Source organism: Ciona intestinalis, unplaced genomic scaffold, assembly GCF_000224145.3.
Source record: "Ciona intestinalis unplaced genomic scaffold, KH HT000178.2, whole genome shotgun sequence".
NCBI lineage: Eukaryota > Metazoa > Chordata > Ascidiacea > Phlebobranchia > Cionidae > Ciona > Ciona intestinalis.
In genome coordinates this window covers 62,860-73,697 of record NW_004190500.2, presented here as the reverse complement: position 1 = coordinate 73,697, position 10,838 = coordinate 62,860, and the positions used below count along the sequence as shown (strand labels likewise).

At 33.7% G+C, this 10,838-nt stretch overlaps 2 protein-coding genes across 3 annotated transcripts in view; both read right to left on the bottom strand.

Moving 5' to 3' along the window:
* Positions 1-456: 456 nt before the first annotated feature.
* Positions 457-6,488, bottom strand: LOC100186295 (serine hydrolase-like protein). Its single transcript, XM_002129589.4, has 10 exons — positions 6,033-6,488; positions 5,276-5,425; positions 4,734-4,847; positions 4,274-4,315; positions 3,995-4,014; positions 3,419-3,493; positions 2,796-2,976; positions 1,823-1,937; positions 1,199-1,283; positions 457-807 (listed from the first exon to the last, which is right to left on the bottom strand). The coding sequence occupies exons 1-10, from the start codon at positions 6,070-6,072 to the stop codon at positions 694-696; spliced, it is 936 nt and encodes a 311-aa protein (XP_002129625.1). The 5' UTR covers positions 6,073-6,488; the 3' UTR covers positions 457-693.
* A 160-nt stretch (positions 6,489-6,648) lies between these two features.
* Positions 6,649-10,838, bottom strand: part of LOC100181493 (serine hydrolase-like protein) — an 8,308-nt gene continuing 4,118 nt past the window's right edge. Inside the window, exons 8-12 of one of the 2 annotated variants that reach the window (XM_026839261.1) lie at positions 9,510-9,616; positions 9,082-9,161; positions 8,690-8,804; positions 7,700-7,784; positions 6,649-7,483 (exon numbers count right to left, since the gene is read on the bottom strand). In XM_026839261.1, coding sequence (XP_026695062.1) covers positions 7,349-7,483; positions 7,700-7,784; positions 8,690-8,804; positions 9,082-9,161; positions 9,510-9,616 — 522 coding nt within the window. In that variant the 3' untranslated portion in view covers positions 6,649-7,348. The remainder of the gene's footprint in view (positions 7,484-7,699; positions 7,785-8,689; positions 8,805-9,081; positions 9,162-9,509; positions 9,617-10,838) is intronic. The other variant, XM_004227282.4, reaches the window with a different exon arrangement.

Below are 10,838 nucleotides of genomic sequence, written 5' to 3'. Positions count from 1 at the left end.
TGTTCACGGGGTATCGGGTTATTTTCTTCAGAAAAAAACGCTTAAAACCATCTTTGTATTGAATGAGTAAACTATCGCACTTTCTAAATAAACTACACTCTCCTATTGACCAAAACTAAATTAAGAAAATTGTTCACGCGTGTGCTGTGCTAAGAGTGGATACGACGTAGGTCAACAAGATCAAAATTCCATAGATTTGTGATCATAAATTAATCGTTAATTAGGCGACTTTAAACAATATAATTTATATAGTAATTGTCAGTTAAAATATTGCATAAATAAGAATAAATTAATTGATAATAAGGTGCATTTTGAAGCGGCATAATTAAGGGCGGCAGACTTGGCACAGTGGTTAGCACGCAAGCCTGAAGACCAAAGGGTGGTTAAGGGTTCAAGGCTTGACGTTGCACCATTGATTTTAAAAGAGGTGTAAGAAAAGATGAAACATAAATCAACAACTGTTCGAAAAAAAGGACTTTAAAGACATATATGTTCCCAATAATTGTGTTTGAATTAAAAACAACAAACTTAATACTTGAAGTTACAGAAGAATGATTGTAAGGAAATTAAAACCAGCAGAATATGCACAAGCACCTTCACAGTATTGGGAATACACATACTGTGGCCCAATAAGATCGTTAAATTTGACCAAAAATTTATCTTAAAGTTCTGATAACACTATAGCAGATAAAACTATAGATTGGAAGAAATGTTTCTTTGTAGAAAAGATGAGATTGGTTGAACCAACAATTCTGGATGAGTTAGATGAACATAATGTTTGCCTTCAACATAAACACTCTCATGATACTGAAAAATACATTAACTATACATTATAAAGAAAATTACAGTAAGCAGGGTAAAGTAACATTACATTAAGCCTTTTCAAACACTCGTACTGTTACGGTAGAATACCGAACTGGGCAATACACTTAGCAGACATTGCTACTAGCTGTCATTATTTATAAACGGGTTAAGATACTCTGGTGTTGGAGTAATAGGCCAACTGTGGTCCAAATCCCAAGGCATTACAAAGTAACATACTTGGAAACTTGTAAGCGGGCACGAGGTGTATGAAACAGAACACCCGTGTTATAACGATTGTCGTTACTGGCCATGCGAGGATAAAAAAGTTATATTCATTTATTCATTTATACCGTACCTCACCCAAGTCAAATAGAAACATAGCTTAACAACTTACCTTGCATGAAGTGAAACAATCCATTAGTTTTTCGGTGACTTCTTTACGATGACCTGACAATGATGAAAAGTTTCCATCACTTGCTCTAAATGTAAGAATGAATGAAACTTTGTTTATTCTTTTTGTAATTTACTCTTGTAAATCACAATTGTAAGCGAAATTGTTTTTTCCACTTAACAATTGTAAAATTTTTATACCAAACAAATATTTTTGTTGTGCAAGGAGTAAACTAAAGACAAGGTATAGATAATTAGATATGTAGGTTTTTACTTAATCTATTTTTTTATTTTTACTTTTTCTTGAACTAAAAACATGATATAGTCAAAACCACAGCCGTTGCTTAAAGTTAGAAACATATTTATATTTAATAGAAAGAAAAAAGAATGGTAGCTACACCTAGCAGACAAACATTAAGTCATTAATGTTTAGTTATTCAAACTTTTAATAAGGAGAAAAATGTACATAAAGAACTTATACAGTATGTTGTACCATATAAGCCACTAAAAATTGTTTAATTTTTGTTTAAAACTTAAATGATATGTTGTATAGCTGATGTCATATTGTAAAATTAAAATAACAAAAAAATTGTTTCCTATATTTAAGTTTTAAATAAATGTTACTCACATGATATGTTGTGTAGCCGCGGTAATCTTTGTGACAAACTGTTGACAAACCTCAGGGGAGGTAGTTACTATGTGAGGAAAAGTGTCTCTTATGTCGTGGGTGAATGTAAAGGTTCCTGATAGAAAAGTTTTTGGTTTAATTATAATTTCTTGAACATTCTGGGCGCACAGCCTTTATTGCAATTTATTATTTCATCTCTGGGTTGATTTAATTTATCGGGTACAAATGTTAAAAGAGCAAATGATGGTACCAAAAGTAGGTTCCTGCATATGCTAGAGTTTCATAGTAACATAGGAAACCTCATTGATTAATGTGGTGAATGCAATATACTTTGGCTCTGCTTGTTTGTATAGACACTTAACAGCAGGGTAAAATCTGGTTTGGCATTGTTAAAATACAGTTACACTCATAGTTGTCAAACATAGGGAACCTCATTGATTAATGTGGTGAATGCAATATACTTTGGCTCTACTTGTTTGTATAGACACCTAACAGCAGGGTAAAGTCTGGGGTGGCATTGTTAAAATACAGTTACACTCATAGTTGTCAAACATAGGGAACCTCATTGATTAATGTGGTGAATACAATATACTTTGGCTCTGCTTGTTTGTATAGACTCTTAACAGCAGGGTAAAATCTGGTTTAAAGTGTAAGACTAGGGTATCAACTCATAGTTGTCAAACATAGGGAACCTCATTGATTAATGTGGTGAATGCAATATACTTTGGCTCTACTTGTTTGTATAGACACCTAACAGCAGGGTAAAGTCTGGGGTGGCATTGTTAAAATACAGTTACACTCATAGTTGTCAAACATAGGGAACCTCATTGATTAATGTGGTGAATACAATATACTTTGGCTCTACTCGTTTGTATAGACACTTAACAACAGGGTAAAATCTGGTTTAAAGTGTAAGACTAGGGTATCAAAACAAAGTATCACCACCAACATAATGCATATTTTAAATATTCACCATCAGGATTTTCCACTAAACCTCTCTCAAGCAGAATATCTGCAGCTTCACCATCCAATGCAATATTCCCATCAAGAAGTTTAGACTTAGCTACATCATATGGATATCTTTTCCTTGCTTGAGGATATTCAACTGAATAATTTGCCTTGATTGATTCACCCATCAAACGGGGAGCTGTAACCTGGGAGTTTTTTATGAATGGTATGGTTTTGTTTTCTGCTAAACCACATATTTTGTGATGAATGATTGTAACTTATTTATCCTTGCATGGCCGGCAACGACAGTCGTTATAACACGTGTGTTCTGTTTCATACAACTCATGCCCGCTTACCAGTTACCACAAATGTAACCTATTTATCTTTGCATGGCAGGCAATGACAGTCGTTATAACACAGGTGTTCTGTTTCATACACCTCATGCCCGCTTACCAGTTACCATGTATGTAACCCATTTATCCTTGCATGGCGGGGCAACTACAGTAGTTTTAACAAGAATGTTCGGTTTTATACACCTCGTGCCTGGTTACAAGTTAACACTTACGTGTCCGTTACAAAGTTAACACTTTGTGGGTGATTATTTTGTTGTTGTTTTAATAGAGAGTTTAAAATTACGAAATGACTTACTGCTGGCACTGGGTGAACTCCAAGCGTGTCAATAAGAATCAGTTTGTCAACTTTATCAGGAAACGTTCCACTGTACTGGACATGGGAGGGGATTAAAGCCATAAATATAAATATATATGACACAAGGTTCGTATAAAAACTTTGGTTTACCGACAGCAGAAAAACATTTTTTGAGAGTTTTTTTTTTAATTTTTTTTTTTAACAAAAATTTTTTCGGAGGGGATTCAAGCGCATAAATGTATAAATAAATATATATGACACAAGGTTGGTATAAAAAAACTTTAAAACAATCTCGTCTCTTTTGCTAGGTTAAATTAATTTGGGTTATTGTGGTCAGAAGGATGTTTAAAAATTACGTTTTTATGAGTTTTAATACAAAAATAACAGCATGTTGACAGCCTATGTACAAAAATGGAAGTTTATTTTTTAATTTCAGACATCAGTGAAGATGGTTTTAGTTTTTTAAACTGAATCATTTAAGTTAAAAATGAATACAATGTTTGATATATATGGGGTTATAGGCTGCATACTAAAAATAAGAAATTTGCAAAAATCTATATTAAATATTGGACTCACCATTCCAAGAACATTACCACCTGAAAATAAAGAGAAATATTGAAGACTTTAAAAAAAATTACAGCAGTGGTTCCCAAGTTTTCTGAAATTTGCCAAGTGGACCCTTTGCAATTATTCTGGTAATTCGTGGCCCGATAAAAATCAAAGAATGCAACAGGAAAAATGTAAAAACCACACCAATGAAAAAAAAGTATAACATATGGCAAATTGGGAACCCTCCAAAACCGCTGTTCTGACCCCAGATTAGGAACTGCTGAACTACAAGACATAATGACTTACCCATGCTGTGTCCCATAAGTGTCACAACTTTCCATTTGAAATCTGAAAAAGTTAAAGTGAGCGATCTAAAGACAATCAATAAAACTTTATCTTTAATTTGCTTATATATTTTCACTTTTAAAAACTTATGCTTACAAGTTACCACGCATGTAACTTATTTATCCTCACATGGCGGGGCAACGACAGTTGTTATAACACAAGTGATTTGTTTCATACACCTCGTGCCCGCTTACAAGTTACCACGTATGTAACTTATTTATCCTCGCATGGCGGGCAACGACAGTCGTTATATCACAGATGTTTGTTTCATACACCTCGTTGATTAAAGATCATTAATTCAATAGTTATTAAAAATGACAACAGTTCTCTAGGTGTTTTATATTCAACTTAATATAAATAATACATCAAGCTAGCTGCATTAAAATAAATAGTCAGATATTATGCATAAATCATTACATACGTCGTACTACTCTTTCAATGATAGCAACCTGATCAAACAAAGTGTTATAAGTTCCTTGTGGGAAACCTGAGGACAACCCGTTCCCTGGCATGTCTATGGCCACGTAGCATCTCTCTGCAAATAATAACATTGTTTTGGTTTTGGAGTTTCAGCAAACTTATTACATAGTTCGAGGCTCCAACCTGTAAAAAGGTGTGCTAACCAACTGCAGCTTGGCATCACAAGTTTATAAAATCTTATATAATGAATAAGTGTAAGCAGGAACAACTTCAAATGGAAACCCTAAAAGATGAACCTTAAAAACTATATGTGGAAAACTAAAAAATCGTCTGTAGGGTGTAACGGTCACACCTTTTATCCAAGACATTATTTCTTTTTTATCAATAAGCGTGTTTTAACAACTGTTGTTTTACCGTTACTACCCGTCTTTTCGCTTTTGTAAACTCTCTTGTTTTTCGTTATCGTGACCGAAGAAACGAAATAAATTTCATTCATTCATTCATTTAAAACCTTAAAAAACAGGTAATCTTGATAGTTATTACCTTGAGGTAAAAGTTGAATAAGTTGATCGAATGTGTTGCAGTTCTCCACCCACCCATGGTAACACAACACTGGGGGGTTGGCAGGATCTCCAAATGTTTTTCCAGCAATTATCCCCCATGGTACGCGGATCTCGAACTCCCTGCTGATTCCTGGGGTGAAACAAAGAGCATTGTTTAATTATTCTAGAATTACTAATTCTTCCCAATTGGCTTAATGTTAATACATAATAAAACTAAATTATCTGTTACTTCTGCTACCAGGCATAATGTAAATAACCTTTTATCGGCCAATATGGTAAAAAAAACATTCAAAAGTCTCACCGGATGACAGACAAACATTGAAAATACATTACGTTTATTTTCATATCAGATGAGCCATGAAAGAATTTTAAACACATAACATAAGTAACTGAATTCAAATACATAATACTAAGTGTTTTGACAGAAAATATGGTTAATTTTTTTTCTACATTTACTCTTTTAAAAATTACTCGCGCTTTAAATGTCTTATACAGGTCGTCTTCATTAGGGTGAATGACACTAACAGTGAAATACTAGTACAGCATGTTAAGTGTCGTTTACTCTGATAAAAAAAGACCTGTAGCGGAGATTGAAAAGTAAATAATTTCCAAAGGAGCCAACTTACAAAGCCCTGTTTAGGACTACAAAAGCTGATATCGAAATAAATGCCCGACAAGCTGTGTTACAAGTATAATAAGCCTAGCAACAACAGTTTATATATTTGTTCCATTAATACCTCGTTTAGAAGTTCCAACATATTGTGATCTTTCTTCCATTCTTTATATTTTAAACTAAATTTAACTTTAACAACAGATCAGTACATACTACAGTGACTACAGTAAAACCTAAACAATATGGTTTCAAGTTCACATGATTTATGATAACAACCAGATATTACTAAGCAATAACTTTCTATAGTTTGGTGGGGTAAGACGAAAACTGTTAGGAAATAATATCCCATATTTAAATTTTAAAGGACATTTCTTAATCACATCAAGATATATTACTAGGCCTAATATAGTAGGGTGGGGTAAGTTAGCTACAGCAAGCTCATAATATCCTAATTTCATATTTGGTTTTTAACAATTAACAACCCTCTTTTAGAGTTATGAGGATACAGTTATATAATTCTGTTTTTAAAACCTAAACATTATGGTTTGAAGTTGAAATAATATTTGTTGTTCACAAAAATAAATATGACCGTGGGACAACTCAATATATTAGGGTGGGGGAAGATGGGATACCGCTAGCAAATATCCCATATTTCCTATAATATCCCATATTTCCTAATCGTGTTTTTACAATTAACAACCATCTTATAGAGTCAGGAGGACACGGTTTTATAATTCTGAAAATATTCTTTGTTTACTACCAAATAGGGTGATAAAAGTGAATGAAAAAAGGACCATCTTACCCCAACCTAACATAATGAAGTAGCTTTGACAAATTGGTTTACATGAATTACAATACAGTAACAAAAAATAAATTAAAAGAATGTAAATTAAAATATGAAAGTATTTTAATAATTATACAGTAAATTGCATAGACATCTATTTGCAACAATTAATTTGGGAGATAATAGGGTTTTAGGAATACCAGTATATTGTACATTTGATTTAACCCATGCCTAAGTTAATCAAGATAAAACATAGGGAAAACTAAGTTGAACTTATTTAAATTTACTAATTTTAAACAACACAAAATCCGCCTAACAACAGGATTGCTTAGGGTTAAGCAAATCGACACTGTTTGGCAAAAAAAACCCTAAATATTAGGGTTGCCTGGGGTGACATGTCGGCCTAACTTTTAAAACAGAGGTCAACATATGTTATAGCATACCAGTATTGGGCCTAACACAGCTTTTCCCCTGCTGTTAGGTGTCTATACAAACAAGCAGAGCCAAATTATATTGCATTCACCACATTAATTAATGAGGTTCCCTATGTTTGACCACTATGAGTGTAACTGCATTTTAACAATGTCATCCCAAATTTTGCTAAAAATTCAAAAACGCCGTCTTAATATTCTTCCACTCAAGTTGTAGTGAAGTTATCACTTTGAAGTTTCAACACTTGTTGTTAATATTGGAATATCTTCGTTAAGAAAGGGAGATATTTGTTTTGCTACTTCTTCAGCATTCACCATATGCAGGTGATGGTCACCTTCAACCACCACGTATTCACGCTTCTGTTGATCATAAAACAAATATGAATAACCTGTTTCTTCTGCTACCAGGCATAATGTAAACAATCTTTAGAAGCTCATCTGGTATAAAAATGTAGTGTCTTTCTGACATTTCCGTGATAAAGTCTATCCAAATGGCGGACGATACATTAGAAATAGACGTTTTATACCAGACGAGATCATGTATTAATTAATCCATTTACCAAACAATCTGTCTACCTTTACTGAAGTAAAACAATCAAACAGTCGTGAGACATTTTCACTCCGAGCTGCTACACTTGTTTGTGTCCTTCCTTTGCTTGCCCTGGAGGAATTTTAAATTTAATGTTTTCAATATGAATGAATTCAACTTATTTAACCTCGCACGGCGGGGCAACAAAAGTCGTTATTACACGGGTGTTCTGTTTCATACACCTGGCACCCACTTACGAGTTAAAAAGTATGCAACTTATTTATCTTCCCATGACCGGGCAACATCAGTTGTTATAACTTATAACACAGGTGTTTCACACAACTCATGCCCGCTTACAAGTTACCACATATGTAACTTTGTAAGTGTTTACTCTTGAATTCCACACAAAGGTCTAGAGTGTTAAATGTTTGTAACTATTGGATATAATATAGAAAACTTGAGTGACCACTGGGTAGGAGTCCCTGTTGGTTTATTCTTGCCCAAGAACATATACACCAACAGTGGTAGCATTGAATCTTGAACCTTTACTTGATACCTCTGTTTAATAGGCAAATACTTTATGTAAGACTTATTCTACAACAGGGTCTGAGTTGTAGAGTAAATCAAACATTGTACATAAGCGATAAGTGACATGGGTGTTGGGGTAATGGGCCAGATCTGACCTAAATCCCTGGGTGTTGGGGTAATGCGCCAGATCTGACCTAAATCCCTGGGTGTTGGGGTAAAGGGTCAACTCTGGTCCAAATTCCTGGTTGTTGGGGTAATGGGTCAACTCTGGTCTAAATCCCTGGGTGTTGGGGTAATGGGCCAGATCTGACCTAAATCCCTGGGTGTTGGGGTAACGAACAAAATAATCTGGGTGTTTGGGTAAATAACAAAATCTGGGTGTTGGGGTAAATAACAAAATCTGGGTGTTTGGGTAAATAACAAAATCTGATTGTTAAATGAACCCAGTTAGGAAACCAATACTTTAATTGGTGTCAACGAATACTAGAAACTTAGACCAAGGAATTTACATTATATGTTGTGTAGAAGCCGTGATATTCCTTAATAAGTGCATGGCTACTTCAGGTGTTGCAAATACTGGGTTGCGATAATTGTGTCGAAGGTCTCTTCTGTACGTGTACAAGCCTGTGGAATAATAAATATACGCTGTTTCCTTTTTGAATAAAGAGGCAAAAATAAACTACAATACACCACCTTCATTTACACCACTTTTGAGTTAAATACATATTAATGAATGTAACTTATTCACCCTCTCAATACGGGGCAACGAAAGAAGTTAAACACGGGTGTCCTGTTTCATACACCTCGTGCCTTCTTACAACATATGCAACTTTGTGGGTAGATAGTTGTTCACTTTTTGAGTTTTTTTGTAATGTAAAAACTAAACTGTTAAAACAATTACCATCCTCATGTCTTGTTGTTCCTCGTTCCAATAAAATGTCGGCTGAATGACTGTCCAATGACTTATTTGCAACCAATAATCTGAAATTAGTTCATACGCTATTTATTTATTGAGGAAAATGCAATAAAAATCGACATTGACAATGATCTATGGATGCATGGATGAAAACTACTAGGATTGGGATTTAATTCACAAACTGGAAACTGTATTTTTTTTCTGTGAACTTATATATTTTTTCTTTTCTTCAGTCACAGTAAGGAAAGTTATATACAAATACGAAAAGACGGGATGAAGTTGTAAAAACGACTGTTGTTAAATCAAGCTTATGGTTAAAAAAGAAGTGAACATATTCGTACTAATAATGGCCTATGAACATATTCGATTAAAAACGATATGAACATATTCGATTAAAGTAATGACTTCGTTACCTCTCTTTAGCCTTTTCATAAGTATACCTCGGAGCTGCACTACTCAGTTTATCTTCATATTTTAAATATGACTCGATACTAGATCGAAGATTCTCTACAGCAAGTTTCTATGTCAAAATAAATATTTGTTTTTTAAATCTTCAATAACAATTTTACTTATTATACCTATTTATAACAACATGTACTTCTTTGGTGTAAAATTGGAAATAATATAATTTACAAAATATAGTAACTTGTAATATATTCTGTGAATCTAACCCTGATCTGGTGCTCATATAGTTGGACGATTCTTGTGTAAAGAATCGGTCAGGTTTAGTGTTATAAAATACATATCGGACAAATTTCAAGCCCAGCAAATTGTATAATTAGAGATATGTAATTCTTCTAAATGACATCATCAGTCTCTTATTCCAACAGAGGCACAAAACATTCTATTCTTTATAATACAATTGCCTCGACTTGATTTTTGTGTTACGTATTCGTAGCACCAGATCCTTACTGTATTTCTTTACACAAGAATCATTCAACTCTATGAGCCCCAGATCGGGGATAAAGGATTTAGTAAATTTGGCAAAACGTAGTTTATAATATATAAAGTGGTTTACCCCATCTAAAGGGAAGACTCCAATCACATCTATAATGATAAGTTTGTCAACTTATCAGGATAAGTTCCACTGTACTGTAACGGAAAGTTGCAAACATTATTCCAAGAGTTAATAAATCTAAAATGTAACTTATTTACCTTTGCGTGGAAGGGAACAACAGTCATTATAACACGGGTGTTCTATTGCATACAACTTGTGCCCGCTTACAAGTTACCATGTATAGGCCTATAACTTTATATTGGATTTTTTTTAAACCCACAATTTAGAGTCCAAAATTTTCGAAATTTTACGCAACCCATAATATATTAACTCACCATTCCAGAGATATTTGCTCCTGTAAAATACAACAACTTAACTAAAATGAACAAAGCATTCAGTTATAATTGTCTTACCCAAACTATGGCTGAGAAAAGAAAATTTCTTCCATTTAAAATCTGAAAAGTATATAATAAATTACAAACGTTGCACTTGCATAAATAGTTATTACTCTGTACAAGTATATAGTTATTGAAACAGAGCACAACGTAAATCAATTTCATTTATTCATTCAAGTTGTTTCATATGTTATAACTTCACTTGTAACCTGCACAAGGTGTATGAAACAGAACACCTGTGTTATAACGACTGCCATTGCCACGCCATGCAAGCATAAATAAGTTACATAAGTGGTAACTCGTAAGCGAGCACGGGGTGTATAAACAGTACTCATTTTATACGACTGTCC

Bases quoted from the DNA above. Each gene is read 5' to 3' on its own strand.
- LOC100186295 (XM_002129589.4), bottom strand. From the start codon at position 6,072: ATGGAAGAAAGATCACAATATGTTGGAACTTCTAAACGAG. The intron at 4,015-4,273 runs GTAAGTCATTAT...CTTTATTTTCAG, and splicing joins ACTTATGGGACACAGCATGG to GTGGTAATGTTCTTGGAATG. The intron at 3,494-3,994 runs GTGAGTCCAATA...TCCCATGTCCAG, and splicing joins GTGGTAATGTTCTTGGAATG to TACAGTGGAACGTTTCCTGA.